The 27169-nt window shown below is 41.4% G+C and overlaps 1 protein-coding gene across 2 annotated transcripts in view; it reads left to right on the top strand.

Moving 5' to 3' along the window:
- Positions 1-27169, top strand: part of sra (RRM_RCAN_like domain containing protein Sra) — a 45354-nt gene that overhangs the window by 6697 nt on the left and 11488 nt on the right. Inside the window, exons 2-4 of one of the 2 annotated variants that reach the window (XM_071686642.1) lie at positions 10405-10578; positions 10983-11157; positions 11292-11413. In XM_071686642.1, coding sequence (XP_071542743.1) covers positions 10405-10578; positions 10983-11157; positions 11292-11335 — 393 coding nt within the window. In that variant the 3' untranslated portion in view covers positions 11336-11413. Of the gene's footprint in view, positions 1-10404; positions 10579-10982; positions 11158-11291; positions 11414-27169 lie in introns of those variants that run through there. The other variant, XM_071686641.1, reaches the window with a different exon arrangement.

Genomic DNA, 27169 nt, shown 5'->3' with positions numbered 1-27169 from the left:
AACAGAAAGGAGGTAGTAAAAGCTTTGCGGATGGTATTGCAGTGGAATTTATTGAAAAAACAGGGTGACTGTATTGTTGACTGGTTGTTAAGGTTATTTATTGTATGTATGACTCATGGTGAGGTGCCTGAGGATTGGCGGAATGCTTGCATTGTACAAAGTCAAAGGGGATAAAAGTGAGTGCTCAAATTACAGAGGTATAAGTTTGTTGAGTATTCCTGGTAAATTATATGGGAGGGTATTGATTGAGAGGGTGAAGGCATGTACAGAGCATCAGATTGGGGAAGAGCAGTGTGGTTTCAGAAGTGGTAGAGGATGTGTGGATCAGGTGTTTGCTTTGAAGAATGTATGTGAGAAATACTTAGAAAAGCAAATGAATTTGTATGTAGCATTTATGGATCTGGAGAAGGCATATGATAGAGTTGATAGAGATGCTCTGTGGAAGGTACTAAGAATATATGGTGTGGGAGGCAAGTTGTTAGAAGCAGTGAAAAGTTTTTATCGAGGATGTAAGGCATGTGTACGTGTAGGAAGAGAGGAAAGTGATTGGTTCTCAGTGGATAAGAACAAGGTTATTAGGTACAGTAGGGTTGACGGACTAGTCGGTTAGGAGGTAAGTTTGAATGGAGAAAAACTGGAGGGAGTGAAGTGTTTTAGATATCCGGTAGTGGATTTGGCAGCGGATGGAACCATGGAAGCGGAAGTGAATCATAGGATGGGGGAGGGGGTGAAAGTTCTGGGAGCGTTGAAGAATGTGTGGAAGTCGAGAACATTATCATGGAAAGCAAAAATGGTTGCGAGGCGTGGGCTATAGATAGAGTTGTGCGGAGGAGGGTGAATGTGCTGGAAATGAGATGTTTGAGGACAATATGTGGTGTGAGGTGGTTTGATTGAGTAAGTAATGAAAGGGTAAGAGAGATGTGTGGTAATAAAAAGAGTGTGGTTGAGAGAGCAGAAGAGGGTGTTTTGAAATGGTTTGGTGACATGGAGAGAATGAATGAGAAAGATTGACAAAGAGGATATATGTGTCAGAGGTGGAGGGAACTAGGAGAAGTGGGAGACCAAATTGGAGGTGGAAAGATGGAGTGAAAAAGATTTTGAGTGATCAGGGCCTGAACATGCAGGAGGGTGAAAGGCGGGCAAGGAATAGAGTAAATTGGATCGATGTGGTATACCGGGGTCGACGTGCTGTCAATGGATTGAATCAGGGCATGTTAAGCGTCTGGGGTAAACCGTGGAAAGTTGTGTGGGGCCTGGATGTGGAAAGGGAGCTGTGGTTTCGGGCATTATTGCATGACAGCTAGAGACTGAGTGTGAACGAATGGGGCCTTTGTTGTCTTTTCCTAGTGCTACCTCGCACACATGAGGGGGGAGGCGGATGTTATTCCATGTGTGGCAAGGTGGCGATGGGAATGAATAGAGGCAGACAGTGTGATTTGTGTGCATGTGCATATATGTATGTGTCTGTGTGTGTATATATATGTGTACATTGAGATGTGTGGGTGTGTGTGTTTGCGTGTGTGGACGTGTGTGTGTGTACACGTGTATGGGGGTGGGTTGGGCCATTTCTTTCGTCTGTTTCCTTGTGCTACCTCGCAAACGCAGAAGACAGCGACAAAGCAAAATAGATATAAAAGCAAAATATATTTTATTTATTTATTATACTTTGTCGCTGTCTCCCGCGTTAGCAAGTTAGCGCAAGGAAACAGACGAAAGAATGGCCCAAACCACCCACATACACATGCACATACATAAATGCCCACACATGCACATATACATACTCATACATTTCAAAGGTATACCTTTCGCCACCCGTGCCACACATGAAATGGTACCCCCCCATCCCGCGCGCACGCGAGGTACCACTAGGAAAAGACAACAAAGGCCACTCATTCACACTCAGTCTCTAGCTGTCATGTGTGATGCACTGAAACCACAGCTCCCTTTCCATATCCAGGCCCTACAAAACTTTCCATGGTTTATCCCAGATGCTTCACATGCCCTGGTTCAATCCATTGACAGCACGTTGACCCCGGTATACCACATTGTTCCAGTTCACTTTATTCCTTGCACGCCTTTCACCTTCTAGTATGTTCAGGCCCTGCTCCCTCAAAATCTTTTTCACTCCATCCTTCCACCTCCAATTTAGTTTGCTGTTTATCCCTCCCTCCTCCTCTGACATATATATCCTCTTTCTCAATCTTTCCTCTCTCATTCTCTTCATATGCCCAAACTATTTCAGCATACCCTCTTCTGCTGTCTCAACCACACTGTCTCTATTGCCACACATCTTTTTTACACTTTTCATTACTTACTCGATCAAACCACCTCACACCACATATTGTCCTCAAACATTTCATTTTCAACACAGCTACCCTCCTTCACAGAACCCTATCTATAGCCCATGCCTTGCAACCATATAACATTGTTGGAACCATTATTCTTTTAAACATACCCATTTTTGCTCTCCAAGATAATATTCTTGCCTTCCACACATTCTTCAATGCTCACAGAACCTTTGCCCCCTCCTCAACCCTGTGACTCACTTCCGCTTCCATGGTTCCATCCTCTGCCAGATCCACTCCCAGATATCTAAATCACTTCACTTTCTCCAGTTTTTCTCCATTCAAATTTACCTTCCAATTAACTTGTCACTCAACTCTACTAAACCTAATAACCTTGCTCTTATTCGCATTTACTCTCAACTTTCTTCTTTCACACACTCTACCAAACTCAGCCAACAACTTTTACTGTTTCTCACCCAAATCAGCCACCAGTGCTGTATCATCAGCGAACAACTGACTCACTTCCCAAGCCCTCTCATCCACAACGGAGAGATGTACATAAGTATACGTATGTGAGTAGGAGAGATGGCAAAGGGCATTATTGGATTTCATGTTAACTGATAGGCATATAAAAGAGAGACTTTTGGGTATAAATGTGTTGAGAGGGGCAGCTGTAGAGATGTCTGATCACTATCTTGTGGAGGCAAAGTTGGAGGTTTGTAGAGGTTTTGAAAACAAGAGAGATTGTTTGGGAGAAGAGAGTGGTGAGGGTAAGTGAGCTTAGAAAGGAGACTTGTTTGAGTAAATACCAGGAGAGATTGAGCGTAGAATGGTGAGAGCAAATGACGTGAGGGGAGTGGGTGAAGAATGGGATGTATTAGGAAAGCATTGATGGCTTGCGCAAAAGATGTATGTGGCATGAGAAAGGTGGGAGGTGGGCAGATCAGATAGGATATAAAGTGGGGGTTGAAGAAGTAAAGTTGTTCGTGGAAAAGAAAAGAGAAGCATTTGGACGATTTTTGTAAGGAAGTAGTGCAGATGACTGGGGGATGTATTAAAGAAAGCAGCAGGAGGTCAGGAGGAAGGTATAAGGGTTGAAAAAGATGGCAAATAAGAGTTGGGGTGAGAGAGTATCATTGGGAGAATGTAAAGTTGTTTTGGAAAGAGATAAATAACGTGTGTAGAACAAGAGAACTAATGGGAACCGGTGAAGGGGGCAAGTGGGGAAAAAGCAACAGATGGTGATGAAGTTAGAAGGAGGTAGAGTGAGTATTTTGAAGGATTGTTGAATGTATTTGATGATAGAGTGGCAGATATAGGGTGTTTTGGTCAGGGTGATGCACGAAGTGAGAGGGTCATGGAGAATGGTTTGGTAAAGAGAGAAGAGGTAGTGAAAGCTTTGTTGAAGTCAAAATCCAGCAAGGCGGTGGGTTTGGTTGGTATTGCAGTGGAATTTATTAAAATAAGGTGACTGTATTTATGATTGGTTGGTAAGGAAAGTTGGTAAATTGAGAGTAAATGTGAATAAGAGCAAGGTTATTAGGTTTAGTAGGGTTGAGGGACAAGTTAATTGGGATGTAAGTTTGAATGGAGAAAAGTTGGAGAAAGTGAAGTGTTTTAGATATCTGGGAGTGGACTTAGCAGTGGATGGAACCATGGAAGTGGAAGTGAGTCATAGGATGGGGGAGGGGGCGAAGGTTCTGGGAGCAATGAAGAATGTGTGGAAGGAGAGAATTTTATCTAGGAGAGCAAAAATGGGTATGTTTGAAGGAATGGTAGTTCCAGCAATGTTATATAGTTGCGCGGCATGGGCTATGGTTAGGGTTGTACGGAGGAGGGTGAATGTGTTAGAAATGAAATCTTTGAAGACAATGTGTGGTGTGAGGTGGATTGATCGAGTGAGTAATAAAAGGGTAAGAGGGATGTGTGGTAATAAAAAGAGTGTGGTTGAGAGAGCAGAAGCTGGTGTGTTGAAATGGTTTTGACACATGGAGAAAATGAGTGAGGAAAGGTTGACATAGAGGATGTATGTATCAGAGCTGGAGGGAACAAGGAAAATCGGGAGACCAAATTGGAGGTGAAAGGATGGAGTGAAAAGGATTTTGAGTGATTGGGGCCTGAACATACAGGAGGGTGAAAGGCGTGCAAGGAATAGAGTGATTTGGAATGATGTGGTATACTGGGGTCGACGTGCTGTCAATGGACTGAACCACGGCTTGTGAAGCATCTGGGGTAAACCATTGAAAGGTCTGTAGGGCCTGGATATGGAGAGGGAGCTGTGGTTTCAGTGCATTAAACATGATAGCTAGAGACTTAGTGTGAATGATTGTTGCCTTTTTGTATTTTCCTGGTACTGTCTTGCTGAAGGGGGGAAGGGTTGCTATTTCCTGTGTGGTGGGGTAGTGACGGGAATGGATGAAGACAGCGAGTTTGAATATGTACATGTGTCTATATGTGTGTCTATGTATATGTATGTATATCTTGATATGTATATGTATGTATATGTGCATGTATTGATGTTTATGTATATGTATATGTTTATATGAGTGGTTGGGCCATTCTTTGTCTCTTTCCTTGCACTACCTCGCTGATGCAGGAAACAGTGACTAAGTGTAATGAAATAATAATGATATTAATATAAATCCCTGGGGATTGGGGAGGAACAATACTTCTCATGCATTCCTATCCCTGGGGATAGGGGAGAAGGAATACTTCCTACGCATTCTTCACGTGTCGTAGAAGGCAACTAAAGGAGACGGGAGTGGGGGGCTGAAAACCCTCCCCTCCTTGTATTTTAACTTCCTAAAAGGGGAAACAGAAGGAGTCACGTGGGGAGTGCTCATCCTCCTCGAAGGCTCATATTGGGGTGTCTAAATGTGTGTGGATGTAACTAAGATGAGAAAAAAGGAGAGATAGGTAGTATGTTTGAGGAAAGAAAGCTGGATGTTTTGGCTCTGAGTGAAACGAAGCTCAAGGGTAAAGGGGAAGAGTGGTTTGGGAATGTCTTGAGAGTAAAGTCAAGGGTTAGTGAGAGGACAAGTGCAAGGAAAGGAGTAGCACTACCTGAAACAGGAGTGGTGGGAGTATGTGATAGAGTGTAAGAAAGTAAACTGTAGATTGATATGGGTGAAACTGAAAGTTGATGGAGAGAGATGGGTGATTATTGGTGCATATGCACCTGAGCATGAGAAGAAAGATCATGAGAGGCAAGTGTTTTGGGAGCAGCTGAGTGAATGTGTTAGTAGTTTTGATGCAGAAGACCAGGTTATAGTGATGGGTGATTTGAATGCAAAGGTGAGTAATGTGGCAGTTGAGGGAATAATTGGTGTACATGGGGTGTTCAGTGTTGTAAATGGAAATGGTGAAGAGCTTGTAGATTTATGTGCTGAAAAAGGACTGGTGCTTGGGAATACCTGGTTTAAAAAGAGAGATATACATAAGTATACGTATGTAAGTAGGAGAGATGGCCACAGAGTGTTATTGGATTATGTGTTAATTGATAGGCGCTTGAAAGAAAGACATTTGGATGTTAATGGGCTTAGAGGTGCAACTGGAGGGATGGTTGATCATTATCTTGTGGAGGCGAAGATGAAGATTTGTAGAGGTTTTCAGAAAAGAAGAGAGAATGTTAGGGTAAAAAGAGTGGTGAGAGTAAGTGAGCTTGGGAAGGAGACTTGTGTGAGGAAATACCTGGAGAGACTGAGTACAGAATGGGAAAAGGTGAGAACAAAGGACGTAAGGGGAGTGGGGGAGAAATGGGATGTATTTAGGGAAGCAGTGATGGCTTGCACAAAAGATGCCTGTGGCATGAGAAGCGTGGGAGGTGGGCAGATTAGAAAGGGTATTGAGTGGTGAGATGAAAAAGTAAGATTATTAGTGAAAGAGAATAGAGAGGCATTTGGACGATGTTTGCAGGGAAATAATGCAAATGACTGTGAGACGTATAAAAGAAAGAGGCAGGAGTTCAAGAGAAAGGTGCAAGAGGTGAAAAAGATGGCAAATGAGAGTTGGGGTGAGAGAGTATCATTAAATTTTAGGGAGAATAAAGAGATGTTTTGGAAGGAGGTAAATAGGGTGCGTAAGACAAGGGAACAAATGGGAACTTCAGTGAAGGGGGCAAATGGGGAGGTGATAGCAAGTAGTGGTGATGTGAGAAGGAGATGGAGTGAGTATTTTGAAGGTTTGTTGAATGTGTTTGATGATAGAGTGGCAGATATATAGGGTGTTTTGGTCGAGGTTGTGTGCAAAGTGAGAGGGTTAGGGAAAATGATTTGGTAAACAGAGAAGAGGTAGTGACATCTTTGCAGAAGATGAAAGCCAGCAAGGCAGCGGGTTTGGATGGTATTGCAGTGGAATTTATTAAAAAGGGGGTGACTGTATTGTTGACTGGTTGGTAAGGATATTTAATGTATGTATGATTCATGGTGAGGTGCCTGAGGATTGGCGGAATGCTTGCATAGTGCCATTGTATAAAGGCAAAGGGGATAAAAGTGAGTGCTCAAATTACAGAGGTATAAGTTTGTTGAGTATTCCTGGTAAATTATATGGGAGGGTATTAATTGAGAGGGTAAAGGCATGTACAGAGCAGAGCATCAGATTGGGGAAGAGCAGTGTGGTTTCAGAAGTGGTAGAGAATGTGTGGATCAGATGTTTACTTTGAAGAATGTATGTGAGAAATACTTCGAAAAGCAAATGGATTTGTATGTAACATTTATGGATCTGGAGAAGGCATATGATAGAGTTGATAGAGATGCTCTGTGGAAGGTACTAAGAATATATGGTGTGGGAGGCAAGTTGTTAGAAGCAGTGAAAAGTTTTTATCGAGGATGTAAGGCATGTGTATGTGTAGGAAGAGAGGAAAGTGATTGGTTCTCAGTGAATGTAGGTTTGCGGCAGGAGTGTGTGATGTCTCCACGGTTGTTTAATTTGTTTATGAATGGGGTTGTTAAGAAGGTGAATGCAAGAGTTTTGGAAAGAGGGGCAAGTATGCAGTCTGTTGTGGATGAGGGGGCTTGGGAAGTGAGTCAGTTGTTGTTCGCAGATGATACAGCGCTGGTGGCTGATTCATGTGAGAAACTGCAGAAGCTGGTAACTGAGTTTGGTAAAGTGTGTGAAAGAAGAAAGTTGAGAGTGAATGTGAATAAGAGCAAGGTTATTAGGTACAGTAGGGTTGAGGGACAAGTCAACTGGGAGGTAAGTTTGAATGGAGAAAAACTGGAGGAAGTGAAGTGTTTTAGATATCTGGTAGTGGATTTGGCAGCGGATGGAACCATGGAAGTGGAGGTGAATCATAGGGTGAGGGAGGGGATGAAAGTTCTGGGAGTGTTGAAGAATATGTGGAAGTCGAGAACGTTATCTTGGAAAGCAAAAATGGGTATGTTTGAAGGAATAGTGGTTCCAACAATGTTATATGGTTGCGAGGCGTGGGCTATAGATAGAGTTGTGCGGAGGAGGGTGGATGTGCTGGAAATTAGATGTTTGAGGACAATATGTGGTGTGAGGTGGTTTGATTGGGTAAGTAATGTAAGGGTAAGAGAGATGTGTGGTAATAAAAAGAGTGTGGTTTAGAGAGCAGAAGAGGGTGTTTTGAAATTGTTTGGTGACATGGAGAGAATGAGTGGGGAAAGATTGACTAAGAGGATATATGTGTCAAAGGTGGAGGGAATGAGAAGTGGGAGACCAAATTGGAGGTGGAAAGATGGAGTGAAAAAGATTTTGAGTGATCGGGGCCTGAACATGCAGGAGGGTGAAAGGGGTGCAAGGAATAGAGTGAATTGGAATGACGTGGTATACTGGGGTCGACGTGCTGTCAGTGGATTGAACCAGGGCATGTGAAGCGTCTGGGGTAAACCATGGAAAGTTCTGTGGGACCTGGATGTGGAAAGGGAGCTGTGGTTTCGGTGCATTATTACATGACAGCTAGAGACTGAGTGTGAACGATCGTGGCCTTTGTTGTCTTTTCCTAGTGCTACCTCGCGCACATGCGGGGGAAGGGGCTGTTATTCCATGTGTGGCAAGGTGGCGATGGGAATGAATAAAGGCAGACAGTATGAACTATGTACATGTGTATATATGTATGTGTCTGTGTGTATATATATATATATATATATATATATATATATATATATATATATATATATATGTATACGTTGAGATGTTTAGGTATGTATATTTGCGTGTGTGGGTGGGTTGGGCCATTCTTTCATCTGTTTCCTTGCGCTACCTCACTAATGCGGGAGAGAGTGACAAAGCAAAATAGATAAATAGATGTTAATATAAATATATATTCAGAATTGTTAATACCATTTTGCGATTTGTGTTGATCTATTATATGAAATGTACATATTTTAGTTGAAATATTTTGTTTGAAGCAGTTTCTCTTGAATTATGGAAAAATTTTAAAACCGTCTTTTGATGAAAATATTTCTCTCCCGGGCCAGCTGTTCTGTGAACTAATGAGCTTCCTCCATAAATTTCTGGGGATCATTAACCTTAAATCCTTTCAGTCTGTTGAGGTTCATGTCTCTCACTCATTGCAAATCACCCAAACAGTGGTTGTAGCAATGTCTCATCATGGAAATCCCCTCGAATCACATCCCAACGTTGATGTTATCATCTCACCAGTTGCTTAGCCGCACAGGGTGACCACCTCATATTTTTTGAGATTTTCAAGTTTGTTAGATGTATTATGCCATTTTTCCCTCTTCAGATTGTGAAAGAGGCTATATGTTGATGTATTATTATCATATCACTTGACAAGGGCCAAATACATACACAAAGGCTTTATACATAATGAAAGAGTACTGTGGTTTAAGAATTATCCTTTACATATGAAGGTCTGGCAGTTGAAAGGCTAGAAGAACAAACAACTAACCATATGTATGTTTTGAGTAGGTATGTTCTGAAGTCTGGAAACATTCTTAAGTTTCTCATCTTGGTTAACATGTTTGATGAGGTCTATAAGGAATCTTGACTTGATATTCCTGAAGAATGAAAAGGTTTTTCATTTTTCAAAACTCATTTTTCTAGCACAATGCCTTAAGCTATGGATTTGGCCTCCATTCAACAGTGTTCAGGTAGAATATGAAGTTAGGTAAGAATCGAAGTCATACCCCACAAACTTTAGGTATGTTGGTTCCATGGTTTTTAAAAGAAAATAAATTGCAGTGGTTAAAACTGTTCTGCAAGTTTTCTTATCTTTCAAGGAGTATGCTTTAATGGGCCAGTTTCCTCTTTTGAATGATGCCTAAGACAGTAGAGGGAAGAGTTTACTTGTATCCCTCCTTTTGGGCCGAGTCATTACAGGATATCATCTCTCTTAATACCTTCCTGCCAACAAAGGTGTCTCTGATGTTAAGTAAGGGCATTGGTTGTAGTTATCTTGTTCAGATTTAGAAATATGAAACCAGGGTTATCAAATTCTTCCAAAATCTGGAGTGAAATCTCTCCATGTTTGTTTTTTCAAAGTAAAAAAAATTGATTTTTTCCAAGTAAAACATTTGCTGTGCAAGTTTAAGTCAGTTGTGTAACTCCTCTTGACATATTCCACATTGTTGCTTGGCCACATCTTTCGGAGTCAGGAACTTTGTATCCAAGGAATGAGTTTTAGATCGTACACATTTGGATTTATTAATTCTGTTTGCTTGAAACATGAGAAATGTGACATTCTCTTGGTTCATAATGTTCACATGTGAACTCAATTTCTAGCAGGTTTTGGATCCATTTCATCCATTCCTTGATATTTTTATTCCCCAGAATAAATCTTAACGACCTTAAAATTTCACTGTCAGGGTTTTTGTTTTTAACATGTTATGGGACTCACTTGGTATTGATTTATGTATTGATTGCTTTCCTTGAGAAATTATGAGATTGTCAGCCCATGTGGCTTGGCATCTGGTAGGATGAGAGTTCTGCAGCAAGCTTTTGCTGTAATGAGGGAGTTGGAAGCTCCTAACTCCTGGAAATCTATGGAGGTATCTCATTAGCTTCATGGACACTGCCCACAGAGAAATCATTCTTCTCTCTTCATAACTCACATATTTCTTTATACTTTGTACATTGCAACCTTTCTTAATGGTATTAGGTAGTACCATATGTCTACATGATTTACCATTTACAGGTAATATTTGAGTCACTTTTTCTCGACATAGATGAAACCGCAACATTCCAGTATTTCAAGAGCTTTAGAAGAGTGCGAGTAAACTTTAATTCACCAGAAGAAACTGCCAAGGCTCGTGATAAACTTCACATGACAGAATTTAGAGGAGAAATCATCAAATGTTACTTTACCCAGGTTAGTACACTTTATAAGAACCCACAAAGAGTGGAAATTGGGTAAATTGTTGTAAAAAGCTTATATCATCACAACTCTGCTATGACTGCAGGAAAGGATGTGCTTTGGAAACAAAGAAAAAATCCCCTGTGATAGGATATTCAGCTTGCAAATTGCATTTTTTATAGTATTGAGAGAGAGATGTGTTGCATTTTATAGTTTACTCTTTTTGATGCAAAAATAGAATGAAAGACATTCCAACCATGATTTATGTACTGAAAAAGTTTCTGTAAAACATGTCTCCCAGATCTATAGCTCATTTAGATTTAATTGTTCATTATGTGCTAAAAATGATAATCTATATGTAAAGCTTAAAGTAAGTACTTGAATGTTCTATGGTATCTGGAAGATTCTCTCTCCATCAGCCAATTGTTCTTGGGGGTAATCGAGAAGGAGGTCCCCACCTGCAGCCACCGAAGCGTGAGAAGCAGTTCCTTATATCCCCACCTGCATCTCCGCCAGTGGGTTGGGAACCTGTTGAAGAAGCTGAACCTGTGATAAATTATGACCTAATTGCAGCAGTGGCTAATCTTGCCCCAGGTAATATTTATTTATCTTTCCTGTGCAGTTTGTCCAATAAGTATGACACATTTTCTGTAGAAAAATCAGCATTGGGCCTTTTCTCTGGTTTGTAAGATTGGTTTTCCCCAGCTATCGCTATCCTTTCAAACCAGACAGTGGCTTCTTGCTAATCGAGGGCTTATCCATGACCAACTAGAGACACCCATAGATGATGTCATCGACCCTCTAGATCCTGACCAGAGACAGCCCACTCTGGCTTTTACTATCCCATAGATGAGTATCTTTTTCTTTTGACTTCTGATTATTTTGTTTATTAGTACTATGAAATTTACTCCTGTGTGCTTTGGTCATTATTTTAGGATACTGTATTTTTTGATATACCATACATATTGTGAAATCCCATTATTTAAGACTTCAAAGTATGGGAATTTAGCCTCTAATGAACCATTTAGACCCCAGTGGAAAGTTTGGTGTTTAACAGAAACTTCCTTGAAAGTCCATTATATTACAGATTCATTCCAGTAAGGTAAGAACCCACTGGAATGAGTTTCAGGTTTAACACAATAGCCCATAAGACCTGACCTCATTCCAAGACACTGAGTATCAGGAAAATATGTGACAGCCTGTTGCACATCTCCTTGTTACTCATTTTTTGTTTCATTAACATAGAACATCCTCTCTTCACATGGATATTTAGTCTTACACTGATATAAAATTGTTTGGTAATACATTATTATTTTTTGTACCTTTACTCATACTAAGATAAATTTAGTCGAAAATTTAAGCACGTTTGGTCAGCATATAATTGAACTGTGTGCCTGTGTTATGCAACTGCAGTGTTTTATGTAGTACAAAAGCTTGTCTTTTTGTTACATATTATGGCAGATAAGAGTAATATCAGAAGTGAGCATATGAGTTCCAGGAAACACTTGTTTTGTTGAAAAGCTGAAAATGATTGTCATGAGTATGATGGAGAGTGGCATGTACCTCACAAGCAGCCCCTTTCTGACAAGGTGATTGGTGGCTACAAAAACACACATGGAGCTCTTTCCTGCAGAGGAATCTTTGTTGCTCCCGGAACACCTTTATCCTGGGAGGGGATAAACAAATGTAAAAAGTGGAGATGAGGGGATTTCCTTCTTGGTGTTCCTTTTCTAACTGAAGATCTTCATTCAAGAGCTTTCCGTATGTGATTCTAGCAACACCTCCTCATCACCCTCCTCAGACTCATCAAAGACAGTTTTTTATGCCATTTCCATAATGTATGCTAATGGTTTTGATATCAAAACCCAGGAATCTATGAGCAAACTAAGGGCAAGGTTTTTCCCCTATTTGTTTATTCAAACACAAGGGATTTCCTTCCCTCACAGTAAAAGACTTTGACTCCTAGAATTCCTTGATTGTCATCTGGTCATTCTCTGTAGCCTTCATGAGCTATGCAAATGTTCTCTGTAAATAGTAGGCCTTGTCAGGATTAGAGATGTAGTGTTGGGCAAAAGAAAGACTACTTTGATGTCCTCACAAAGGTCCATTATTGAAGGTGGATGGCCTGGGGTATTATTGTTTAGAACAAGAATCGTGAAACCTATATTCTTCCCACAGTACACAAGCTCAACATGGAGCTTGTCAGCAAAATAATAACAAAACTTTTCTTGTTATCCATCCTTTCAGGTTGCTTCTTGTATCCTTTAAACACCTTTGGATTTTCTGTATGGTATACTACTTATGACGTAAGCTTGCAGTCACCTTCGGCATTGTCCCCACAAGTATCATTAGGTGATCCTTGGCAGCTTTGAACCCTAGTACAGTCTTCTCTTCATGGGAAATGTACGTTCTCAAAGGCATTCTCTTTCAAAATAATCCAGTCTCATCCACATTAAAAATCTGCTTAAGAAAATAGCCACCTTCCTCATTCATGATCTTGAGGTTTCTATGGAAATTCTCAGCAACATCATCATTGAAAGCATCTTCACCAGTCATCTTGATTTATGTGGTAATTGTAGTTTTTTTTTTTTTTTTTTTTTTTTTTTATACTTTGTCGCTGTCTCCCGCGTTTGCGAGGTAGCGCAAGGAAACAGACGAAAGAAATGGCCCAACCCCCCCCCCCCATACACATGTACATACACACGTCCACACACGCAAATATACATACCTACACAGCTTTCCATGGTTTACCCCAGACGCTTCACATGCCTTGCTTCAATCCACTGACAGCACGTCAACCCCTGTATACCACATGACTCCAATTCACTCTATTTCTTGCCCTCCTTTCACCCTCCTGCATGTTCAGGCCCCGATCACACAAAATCTTTTTCACTCCATCTTTCCACCTCCAATTTGGTCTCCCTCTTCTCCTCGTTCCCTCCACCTCCGACACATATATCCTCTTGGTCAATCTCTCCTCACTCATTCTCTCCATGTGCCCAAACCATTTCAAAACACCCTCTTCTGCTCTCTCAACCACGCTCTTTTTATTTCCACACATCTCTCTTACCCTTACGTTACTTACTCGATCAAACCACCTCACACCACACATTGTCCTCAAACATCTCATTTCCAGCACATCCATCCTCCTGCGCACATCTCTATCCATAGCCCACACCTCGCAACCATACAGCATTGTTGGAACCACTATTCCCTCAAACATACCCATTTTTGCTTTCCGAGATAATGTTCTCGACTTCCACACATTTTTCAAGGCTCCCAAAATTTTCGCCCCCTCCCCCACCCTATGATCCACTTCCGCTTCCATGGTTCCATCCGCTGACAGATCCACTCCCAGATATCTAAAGCACTTCACTTCCTCCAGTTTTTCTCCATTCAAACTCACCTCCCAATTGACTTGACCCTCACCCCTACTGTACCTAATAACCTTGCTCTTATTCACATTTACTCTCAACTTTCTTCTTCCACACACTTTACCAAACTCAGTCACCAGCTTCTGCAGTTTCTCACATGAATCAGCCACCAGCGCTGTATCATCAGCGAACAACAATTGACTCACTTCCCAAGCTCTCTCATCCCCAACAGACTTCATACTTGCCCCTCTTTCCAGGACTCTTGCATTTACCTCCTTTACAACCCCATCCATAAACAAATTAAACAACCATGGAGACATCACACACCCCTGCCGCAAACCTACATTCACTGAGAACCAATCACTTTCCTCTCTTCCTACACGTACACATGCCTTACATCCTCGATAAAAACTTTTCACTGCTTCTAACAACTTGCCTCCCACACCATATATTCTTAATACCTTCCACAGAGCATCTCTATCAACTCTATCATATGCCTTCTCCAGATCCATAAATGCTACATACAAATCCATTTGCTTTTCTAAGTATTTCTCACATACATTCTTCAAAGCAAACACCTGATCCACACATCCTCTACCACTTCTGAAACCGCACTGCTCTTCCCCAATCTGATGCTCTGTACATGCCTTCACCCTCTCAATCAATACCCTCCCATATAATTTACCAGGAATACTCAACAAACTTATACCTCTGTAATTGTAGTGTTTCCTAAATTATGCAAACCAGCCAGATCTTGCTTGAAATGTCTGTGCAACTGTTCCTTCTGCTGTCAAGTCATCTCATATACTCTGTGCCTTTACAAGCTTGCTAATGGGAAAATTTTCATGAGTTTGATGTTCAGTCCATATACTCAACGTTCATTCCATTCTCCCCACAATTGAACTTTTGGAATACTGGGTCTAAGATGCACTGGTTAATGTTCCATTGTTGGCACTCTCCTTGATTTTCAATCCACTCTCATGAATAGTCCTGAAAGTAGATTTGTTAAGTACAGGGGCATGCTTAATATCATCTCTTCATTTACCTTCTCATGATTAGAGCTGGGATGCTCAGGCAAAATGCCATAAATGACTATTTTTGTTTATTTAAACAATTTCTATATAACATTGCCAATTTTGTCTTAATATGCCCATATTGTCTATCTTTGCCTATTTTGTCTTAATATGCCCATATTGTCTATCTTGATTTAAATATACTTCTACTGTAAAAGAATCTCATAAGTGTTTTTGAATTAGTGTTGGCTGCCTTTAAAGAAAAGAAAATATCGTGTACCTTTCTGTAAAGCAGATAACTTAATTTTAAAATCAAACATTTCCTAAGGCTTTGTTCTGAAGGGTTGTGGATGTGTGTTTATGATGGGTACAGTACATATGAATTTATCCTGGCATGATCTCGATCCTCCATGGCCTGGACCCTACTGTTTCAGTCCGTGAGTTCTCTTTCAAACAATGCTTGACACATTTCGGTTACATTGCCTAAAGTGAGTGCTTTTCCAAAGTTAACAATTTCGTTAAGATTGTTTTTAGCAATATTTTGTCTACAAATGGGATGATATTATTTTGCAGAATGTGCGAAAAATCGTTTAACTACAAAAAATACTTTGTTCCTTAACATTTAGAGGCTTTTAAGCACATATTTGCTGCTGCTGGCAAACTTGTTAACAGAATATATGCCTTCTTACTTCATATACTGTAACTTCCAATAGACAGTCTCAGTTTTCATAGGACCTATGCAAGGCATTAGTAGATGCTGACATTCCTTCGTAGAAACTGGAAAATAAGTCTAGTCTTTTCTCAGAGAAATATAATAAGGAGAATTTACCAAGTGAGGCTACATTATGGAAAAATTATGTGGACACTTGTTATTTTGGTGTTATCCAGAAAATAAGACAAAAGAATAAATGGGAACATCAGTGAAGGGGGCAAGGGGGAAAGTGATAACAGGTAATGATGAAATGAGAAGGAGATGGGATGAGTGTTTTGAAGGTTTGTTGAATGTGTTTGATGATAGAGTGGCAGATGTAGGGTGTTTTGGTCGGTGTGTGAAGTGAAAAGGGCAGGGAGAATGGTTTGGTTTAGAGAAAAGAGGAAGTTAAAGCTTTGCTGATGATGAAATCTGGCAAGGTGGTGGGTTTGGATGTTATTGTAGTTGAATTTGATAAGAAAAGGGGTGACTGTGTTGTTGATTGGTTGGGTAGGATGTTCATTGTATGTATGGATCATGGTGAAGTGCCTGAGGATTGGCAGAATGCATGCATATATCTGCTGTACAAAGGCAAAGGGGATAAAGGTAAGCGTTCAAACTACAGAGGCGTAAGTTTGTCGAGTATTCCTCAGAAATTGTAGTGGAGGGTATTGATTGAGAGGAGGAAGGCATGTACAGAGCATCAGATTGGGGAAGAGCAGTGTGGTTTCAGAAGTGGTAAAGGATATTTGGATCATGTGTTTGTTTTGAAGAATGTGTGTGAGGAATACTCTGTAAAACAGATGGATTTGTATGCAGCATTTATGGATCTGGAGAAGGCATATGATAGGGTTGATAGAGATGCTTTGTGGAAGGCCTTAAGAATATATGTGTGTGGGAGGTAAGCTGCTAGAAGCAGTGAAAAGTTTTACCAAGAATGTAAGGCATGTGTGCAAGTAGGAATAGAGGAGAATGATTGGTTCCCAGTGAATGTCGATCTGTGGCAAGGGTGTGTGGTGTCCCCATATGGTTGTTTAATTTGTTTATGGATGGGGGTGGTATGGGTGGTAGATGCAAGAGTTTTGGAGAGAGGGGCGAACATGCAGTCTGTCATGTTTCTTTGAGGCTCTGGCACAGGTAATTCCAGATTGTAAGGTACTGGCCTCATAGCAGATAGTATATTAGGATAGTCAATGTGTGTAAGACGAGAATAGATGGGAATATTGGTTAAGGGGGTAAGTAATAACAGGTAATGATGAAGTGAGGATGAGATGTAGTGAGTATTTAAAAAGTTTGTTGAATGTGTTTGCTGATAGAGTGGCAGATGTAGGATGTTTTGGTCAGGGTATTGTGCAAAGTGAGAGAGTCAGAGAGTGGCTTTGTGAAAAGAGAAGAGGTAGTGAAAGCTTTGATGATGATGAAATCCAGCAAGGCAGCGGGTTTGGATGGTATTGCAGTTCAATTTACTAAGAAAGTGGATGACTTTGTTGTTGATTGGTTGGTAAGGATATTCATTGTATATATGGATCATGGTGAACTGCCTGAGGATTGGCGGAATGCATGCATTGTACAAAGGCAAAGGGGATGAAGGTGATTGCTCAAACTACAGAGACATACATTTGTTGATTATTCCTGGTATTGATTGAGAGGGTGAAGGCATGTGCTGAGCATCAGACTGGGGAGGAACATTGTGGTTTTAGAAGTGGAAGAGAATGTTTGGATCAGGTGTTTACTTTGAAGAATATATGTGAGAAATACTTAGGAAAATAGATGGATTTGTATGTAACATTTATGCATCTGGAGAAGGCATGTGACAGGGTTGAGAGACATGCTTTGTAGAAAGTCTTAGGAATATATGGTGTGGGAAGCAAGCTGTTAGAAGAAGTGAGGAGTTTTTATCAAGGGTGTGAGGCAACTACATGAGTTGAAAGAGAGGAGAGTGATTGGTTCTCAGTGAAGGTTGGTGTTTTAGAGAGAAGGGCAAGTATGCAGTGTGTTGTGGATGAGAGGACCTGAGAAATGAGTCAGTTGTTGTTCGCCAGTGATACAGCACTGGTGGCTGACTCAGGTGAGAAACTGTAGAAGTTGGTGACTGAGTTTGGAAAAGTGTGTGAAAGGAGAAAGTTGAGAGTGAATGTGAATAAGAGTAAGATTATTAGGTTCAGCAGGGTTGAGGGACAAGTTAGTTGGGATGTGATTTTGAATGGAGAAAAATTGGAGGAAGTGAAATGTTTTAGATGTCTGGGAGTGGACTTGGCAGCAAATGGAACCATGGATACGAGAGTGAGTCATAGGATGGGGGAGGAGGCTAAGGTTCTGTGATTGAAGAATGTGTGGAAAGAGAAAACATAATCTCTGAGAGCAAAACTAGGTACATTTGAAAGAGTAGTAGTTCCAGCAATATTGTATGGCTGCGAGGCATGGGCTATAGATAGGGTTGTATGGAGAACGGTGGATGTGTTGGAAATGAAATGTTTGAAGACAGTATGAAATGTGAGGTGGTTTTATTAAGTAAGTAATGAAAGGTTAAGAGAAATGTGTCATAATGAAAAGAGTGTGGTTGAGAGAGAAGAAGAGGATGTGTAGAAATGGTTTGTACATATGGAACGAATGAGTGAGCAAAGGTTGACAAAGAGGATATATGTGTCAGGGGTGGAGGGAACAAGAAGTTGGAGACCAAATTCGAGGTGGAAGGATGGAGAGAAAATGATTTTGGTTGAACTTGCAATAAGGTGAGAGGCATGCAAGGACTAGAGTGAATTGGAACAAAATGGTGTACTGGGGTCGACATGCTGTCAGTAGACTGAACCAGGGTATGTGAAACATCTGGTATGATCCACGGAAAAAAGGTTTGTAGGTCTTAGATGTAGATAGGGAGGTGTGATTTAGGTGCATTACACATGACAGCTAGGGACTAAGTGTGAGTGAATGTGGCCTTTTTTATTGTTTTCCTGGCAGGGGGTGGCAATGCCATTTTCTGTGGGTCCGGGTGGCACTGTGAACGGATAAAGGCGAGCAAGTATGAATATGTACATGTGTATATATGTATATGTCTTTGTATGTGTATATTTTGATCTGTATGTGTATGTATATACACATGTATGTGCATGTATTTGTATATGTATGTATATGAGTGAATGAGTCTTTCTTTGTCTGTTTCCTGGTGCTGCCTCACTGATGCAGGAAATGGCAATCAAGTATAATAATAAGGATAATAATAATGCAAGAGATTTAGGGAGAGGGGCAAGTATGCAGTCTGTTGTGGATGAGAGAGCTTGGGAAGTGAGTCAGTTGTTGTTCGCTAATGATACAGCGCTGGTGGCTGATTCGGGTGAGAAACTGCAGAAGCTGGTGACTAAGTTTGGTAAAGTGTGAGAAAGAAGGAAGCTAAGAGTAAATGTGAATAAGAGCAAGGTTATTAGGTACAGTAAGGGTGACAGTCAATTCAATTGGGAGGTAGGTTTGAATGGGGAAAAATTGGAGGAAGTGAAGTGATTTAGATATCTGAGAGTGGATTTGGCAGCAGATGGAACCGTGGAAGTAGAAGTGAATCATAGGGTGGAGGAGGGGCTGAAAGTGCTGGGAGCGTTGAAAAATGTATGGAAGTCGAGACTGTTATCTTGGAAAGCAAAAATGGGTATGTTTGAAGGAATAGTGGTTCCAACAATGTTGTATGGTTGTGAGGCATGGGCTATGGATAGAGTTGTGCAGAGGAGGGTGGATGTGCTGGAAATGAGATGTTTGAGGACAATATGTGGTGTGAGGTGGTAAGATCGAGTAAGTAATGAAAGGGTAAGAGAGATGTTTGGGAATAAAAAGACTGTGGGTGAGAGAGCAGAAGAGGGTCTTTCGAAATGGTTTGGTTACACGGAGAGAATGAGTGAGGAAAGATTGACAAAGAGGATATTTGTGTCAGAGGAGGAGGGAACGAGGAGAAGTGGGAGACCAAATTGGAGGTGGAAAGATGGAGTGAAAAAGATTTTGAGTGATCGGGTCCTGAACATGCAGGAGGGTGTGAACGAATGTGGCCTTTTATGTCTTTTCCTAGTGCTACCTGGAACACGCGCGGGGGGAGGGGAGTGCTGTTTAATGTGTGGCGGGGTGTCGTCGGGAATTGATAAAGGCAGCAAGTATGAATATGTACGTGTTTATATATGTATATGTCTTTGTATATATATGCATGTATACGTTGAAATGTATAGGTATGTATATGTGCGTGTATGGGCGTTTATGTATATACATGTGTATGTGGGTGGGTTGGTCCATTCTTTCATCTGTTTCCTTGCACTACCTCACTAATACAGGATATGGTGACTAAGTATAATAAAAAAAAAGTTTATATATGTGTATATGATATTCTGTATTTTTTTTTTTTATTATACTCAGTTGCTTTCTCCTGCTTTAGTGAGGTAGCGCAAGGAAACAGATGAAACAATTGACCACCCCACCCTCATACACATGTATTTACATGTTTTTCTAAGTATTTCTCACGTACATTTTTCAAAGCAAACACCTGATCCACACATCATCTACCACTTGTGAAACCATACTTGTCTTCCCCATCTGAGGCTCTCTATGTGCCTTTACCCTCTCAATCAATACCTTCCCGTACAATTTCCCAGGAATACTCAACAAACTTATACCTCTGTAATTTGAACACTCACCTTTAATCCCTTTGCCTTTGTACAATGGCACTATTCATGCATTCTGCCAATGCTCAGACACTTCACCGTGAACCATACATACATTTAGTATCCTTGCCAACCAGTAAACAACACAGTCACCCCTTTTTTAATAAGTTCCTCTGCAATACCATCCAAACCCCTCTGCCTTGCTGGTTTTCATATTCCGCAAATCTTTCACTACCACTTCTCTGTTTACCAAATCACTGTCCCTGACCCTCTCACTTCGCACACCACCTTGGCCAAGACACCCTATATCTGCTACTCTATCATCAAATGAAATATATAATTAATATATATATTTATCTATTTATCTGTTTTGCTTTGTCACTGTCTTCCACATTAGCGAGGTAGCACAAGGAAACAGACGAAAGAAATGGCCCAACCCACCCACATACACATGTATATACATACACATCCACACACGCAAATATATATACCTATACACCTCAACGTATACATATATATACACACACAGACATATACATATATACACATGTACATAATTCATACTGTCTGCCTTTATTAATTCCCATCGCCACCGCACCACACATGAAAATAACAACCCCCTCTCCCCTCATGTGTGCGAGGTAGTGCTAGGAAAATACAATAAAGGCCACATTCGTTCACACTCATGCTCTAGCTGTCATGTAATAATGCACCTAAACCACAGCTCCCTTTACACATCCAGGCCCCACAGAACTTTCCATGGTTTACCCCACACGCTTCACATGCCCTGGTTCAATCCATTGACAGCACATCGACCCCGGCATACCACATCGTTCCAGTTCACTCTATTCCTTGCACACCTTTCACCCTCTTGCATGTTTAGGCCCTGATCACTCAAAATCTTTTTCACTCCATCTTTCCACCTCCAATTTGGTCTTCCACTTCTCCTCATTCCCTCCACCTCTGACACATATATCCTCTTGGTCAATCTTTCCTAACTCATTCTCTCCATGTGACCAGACCATTTCAAAACACCCTCTTCTGCTCTCTAAACCACACTCTTTTTATGACCACACATCTCTCTTACCCTATTATTGCTTACTCGATCAAACCACCTCACACCACATATTGTCCTCAAACATCTCATTTCCAGCACATCCACCCTCCTGCGCACAACTCTATCCATAGCCCACGCCTCGCAACCATATAACATTGTTGGAACCACTATTACTTCAAACATACCCATTTTTGCTTTCCAAGATAATGTTCTCGACTTCCACACATTCTTCAACACTCCCAGAACTTTCACCCCCTCCCCCACCCTATGATTCACTTCCGTTTCCATGGTTCCATCCACTGCCAAATCCACTCCCAGATATCTAAAACACTTCACTTCCTCCAGCTTTTCTCCATTCAAACTTACATCCCAATTGACTTGTCCCTCAACCCTACTGTACCTAATAACCTCGCTCTTATTCAGATTTACTCTCAGCTTTCTTCTTTCACACACTTTACCAAACTCAGTCACCAGCTTCTGCAGTTTCTCACACGAATCAGCCACCAGCGCTGTATCATCAGCGAACAACAACTGATTCACTTCCGAAGCTCTCTCATCCACAACAGACTGCCTACTTGCCCCTCTTTCCAAAAGTCTTGCATTCACCTTCCTAACAACCCCGTACATAAGCAAATTAAACAACCATGGAGACATCACACACCTCTACAGCAAACCTACATTCACTGAGAACCAATCACTTTCCTCTCTTCCTACATGTACATATGCCTTACATCCTCGTTAAAAACTTTTCACTGCTTCTAACAACTTGCCTGCCACACCATATATTCTTAGTACCTTCCACAGAGCATCTCTGTCCACTCTATCGTATGCCTTCTCCAGATCCATAAATGCTACATACAAATCCATTTGCTTTTCAAAGTATTTCTCACATACATTCTTGAAAGCAAACACCTGATCCACACATCCTCTACCACTTCTGAAACCACACTGCTCTTCCCCAGTCTGATGCTTTGTACATGCGTTCACCCTCTCAATCAATACCCTCCCATATAATTTCCCAGGAATACTCAACAAACTTATACCTCTGTAATTTGAGCACTCACATTTATCCTCTTTGCCTTTGTACAATGGCACTATGCAAGCATTCCGCCAATCCTCAGACACCTCACGATGAGACATACATACATTAGATAACCTTAGCAACCAGTCAACAATACAGTCACCCACTTTTTTAATGAATTCTACTGCAATACCACCCAAAACAACTGCCTTGCTGGCTTTCATCTTCTGCAAAGCTTTTACTACCTCTTCTCTCTTTACCAAATCATTTTCCCTCTCACTTTGCACACCACCTCAACCAAAACACCCTATATATCTGCCACTCTATCATCAAACACATTCAACAAACCTTCAAAATACTCATTCCATCTCCTTCTCACATCACCACTACTTGTTATCACCTCCCCATTAGCCCCCTTCACTGAAGTTCCCATTTATTACCTTGTCTTACGCTCTCTGTTTACCTCCTTCCAAAACATCTTTTTATTCTCCTTAAAATTTAATGATACTCTCTCACCCCAACTCTCATTTGCCCTCTTTTTCACCTCTTGCACTCTCTCTTGACCACCTGCCTCTTTCTTTTATATATCTCCCAGTCATTTGCATTATTTCCCTGCAAAAATCGTCCAAATGCCTCTCTCTTCTCTTTCACTGATAATCTTTCTTCTTCATCCCACCACTCACTACCCTTTCTAATCTGCCCACCTCCCATGCTTTTCATGCCACAAGCATCTTTTGCACAAGCCATCACTGCTTCCCTAAATACATCCCATTCCTCCCCCACTCCTCTTACGTCCTTAGTTCTCATCTTTTTCCATTCTGTACTCAGTCTCTCCTGGTACTTCCTCACACAAGTCTCCTTCCCAAGCTCACTTACTTTCACCACTCTTTTCACCCCAAGATTCTTCTTTTCTGAAAACCTCTACAAATCTTCACCTTCGCCTCCTCAAGATAATGATCAGGCATCCCTCCAGTTGCACCTCTCAGAACGTTAACATCCAAAAGTCTTTTTCGTGCGCCTATCAATTAACACATAATCCAATAACACTCTCTGGCCATCTCTCCTACTTTCATACGTATACTTATGTATATCTCTCTTTTTAAACCAGGTATTCCCAATCACCAGTCCTTTTTCAGCACATAAATCTACAAGCTCTTCACCATTTCCATTTACAACACTGAGCACCCCATGTACACCAATTATTCCCTCAACTGCCACATTACTCACCTTTGCATTCGAATCACCCATCACTATAACCCGGTCTTGTGCATCAAAACTAGTAACACACTCACTCAGCTGCTCCCAAAACACTTGCCTCTCATGATCTTTCTTCTCCTGCCCAGGTGCATATGCACCAATAATCACCCATCTCTCTCCATCCACTTTCAGTTTTACCCATATCAATCTAGAGTTTACTTTCTTACACTCTATCACATACTCCCACCACTCCTGTTCAGGAGTAGTGCTACTCCTTCCCTTGCTCTTGTCCTCTCACTAACCCCTGACTTTACTCTCAAGACATTCCCAAACCACTCTTCCCCTTTACCCTTGAGCTTTGTTTTACTCAGAGCCAAAACATCCAGGTTCCTTTCCTCAAACATCCTACCTATCTCTCCTTTTTTCTCATCTTGGTTACATCCACACACATTTAGACACCCTGATCTGAGCCTTCGAGGAGGATGAGCACTCCCCACGTGTCTCCTTCACACTCCTTTTGTTATTTTTTATTTACTTATTTTTATTATACTTTGTTGCTGTCTCCCGCATTAGCAAGTTAGCACAAGGAAACAGACAGAAGAATGGCCCAACTCACCCACATACACACATATATACATACACGTCCTCACACACACATATGCATACCTGTACATTTCAACATATACATATATACACATATACATAATTCATACTTGCTGCATTTATTAATTCCAGTTGCCACCCGCCACACATGAAATGACAACTCCCTCCCGACACATGCATGCAAGATAGCTTTAGGAAAAGACAGCAAAGGCGACATTTGTTCTCACTCAGTCTCTAGCTGTCATGTATAATGCACCAAAACCACATCTCCCTTTCCACATCCAGGCTCCACAAAACTTTTCATGGTTTACCCCAGATGCTTCACATGCCTTACTTCAATCCATTGACAGCATGTTGACCCTGGTATACCACATCGTTCCAGTTCACACTATTCCTTGCACGCCTTTCACCCTCCTGCATGTTCAGGCCCTGATCACTCACAATCTTTTTCACTCCATCTTTCCAGCTCCAATTCATTCTCCCACTTCTTGTCCCTCCACTTCTGGCACATATATCCTCTTTGTCAATCTTTCCTCACTCATTCTCTCCATGTGACCAAACCATTTCAAAACACCCTCCTCTGCTCTCTCAGCCACACTCTTTTTATTACCACACATCTCTCTTACCCTTTCATTACTTACTCGATCAAACTACCTCACACCACGTATTGTCCTCAAATATCTCATTTCCAACACACCCACCATCCTCCACACAACCCTAGCTATGGCCCACGTCACTCAACCATATAACATTGTTGGAACCACTATTCCTTCAAACATACCCATTTTTGCTTTCTGAAATAATGTTCTTGCCTTCCTCACATTTTTCAACACTCCCAGAACGTTCGCCCCCTTCCCCACCCTGTGACACTTCTGCTTGCATGGTTCCATCCACTGCCAAATCCACTCCCAGATATCTAAAACACTTCACTTCCTCCAGTTTTTCTCCATTCAAACTTACCTCCCAATTGACTTGTCCCTCAACCCTAGTGTACCTAATAACCTTGCTCTTATTCTTATTTACTCTCAGCTTTCTTCTTTCACACACTTTACCAGACTCAGTCACCAGGTTCTGTAGTTTCTCATCCGAATCAGCCATGAGCGCTATGTCATCAGCGAACAACAACTGACTCACTTCCCAAGCCCTCTCATCCACAACAGACTGCATACGTGCCCCTCTCTCCAAACCTCTTGCATTCACCTCCCTAACAACCCCATCCATAAACAAATTAAACAACCATGGAGACATCATGCACCCCTGCTGCAAACCGACAATCACTGAGAACCAATCACTTCCCTCTCTTCCTACTCGTACACATGCCTTACATCCTCAATAAAACCTTTTCGCAGCTTCTAGCAACTTGCCTCCCTCACCATATGTTCTTAATACCTTCCACAGAGCATCTCTATCAATTCTATATCATATGCCTTCTCCAGATCCATAAATGCTACATACAACTCCATTTGTTTTTCTAAGTATATTTCACATACATTCTTCAGAGCAAAGCAAACACCTGATTCACACACCCTCTAGCACTTTTGAAACCACACTGCTCTTCCTCAATCTGATGCTCTGTACATGCCTTCACCCTCTCAGTCAATACCCTCTCATATAATTTCCCAGAAATACTCAAACAAAATTTATACCTCTATAATGTGAATAAGAGCAAGGTTATTAGGTACAGTAGGGTTGAGGGTCAAGTCAATTGGGAGGTGAGTTTGAATGGAGAAAAACTGGAGGAAGTGAAGTGTTTTAGATATCTGGGAGTGGATCTGGCAGCGGATGGAACCATGGAAGCGGAAGTGGATCATAGGGTGGGGGAGGGGGCGAAAATTCTGGGAGCCTTGAAGAATGTGTGGAAGTCGAGAACATTATCTCGGAAAGCAAAAATGGGTATGTTTGAAGGAATAGTGGTTCCAACAATGTTGTATGGTTGCGAGGCGTGGGCTATGGATAGAGTTGTGCGCAGGAGGATGGATGTACTGGAAATGAGAAGTTTAAGGACAATATGTGGTGTGAGGTGGTTTGATCGAGTAAGTAACGTAAGGGTAAGAGAGATGTGTGGAAATAAAAAGAGCGTGGTTGAGAGAGCAGAAGAGGGTGTTTTGAAATGGTTCGGGCACATGGAGAGAATGAGTGAGGAAAGATTGACCAAGAGAATATATGTGTCGGAGGTGGAGGGAACGAGGAGAAGAGGGAGACCAAATTGGAGGTGGAAAGATGGAGTGAAAAAGATTTTGTGTGATCGGGGCCTGAACATGCAGGAGGGTGAAAGGAGGGCAAGGAATAGAGTGATTTGGAGCGATGTGGTATACCGGGGTTGACGTGCTGGCAGTGGATTGAATCAAGGCATGTGAAGCGTCTGGGGTAAACCATGGAAAGCTGTGTAGGTATGTATATTTGCGTGTGTGGACGTATGTATATACATGTGTATGGGGGTGGGTTGGGCCATTTCTTTCGTCTGTTTCCTTGCGCTACCTCGCAAACGCGGGAGACAGCAAAAAAAAAAAAAAAAAAAAAATTTGAACACTCAACTTTATCCCGTTTGCCTTTGTATAGTGGCACTATGCACGCATTCCACCAATCCTCAGGCACCTAACCTGAGCCATACATACATTAAATATCCTTACCATCCAGTCAACTATATAGTCACCCCTTTTATAATAAATTCCATGCAATACCATCCAAACCCCCCCCTTGCCGGCTTTCATCTTCCGAAAAGCTTTCACTACCTCTTCGCAGTTTACCAAATCATTCTCCTGAACCCTCTTGCTTCGCACACTACCTCGACCAAAACACCCTATATCTGCCATTCTATCATCTAATATTCAACAAACCTTCAAAATACTCACTCCATCTTCTCACATGACCACTATGTGTTATTACCTCCCCATTAGCCCCATTCACTGTTCCCATTTGTTCTCTTGTCTTACGCACATTATTTACCTCCTTCCAAAACATTTTATTCTCCCTAAAATTTAATGGTACTCTCTCACCCCAACTCTCATTTGCCCTGTTT

The sequence above is a fragment of the Panulirus ornatus genome, chromosome 42 (genome assembly GCF_036320965.1).
Source record: "Panulirus ornatus isolate Po-2019 chromosome 42, ASM3632096v1, whole genome shotgun sequence".
Classification (NCBI taxonomy): Eukaryota; Metazoa; Arthropoda; class Malacostraca; order Decapoda; family Palinuridae; genus Panulirus; species Panulirus ornatus.
The sequence above is the reverse complement of the archived record's forward strand: the minus strand, read 5'-3'. Positions and strand labels throughout refer to the sequence as shown.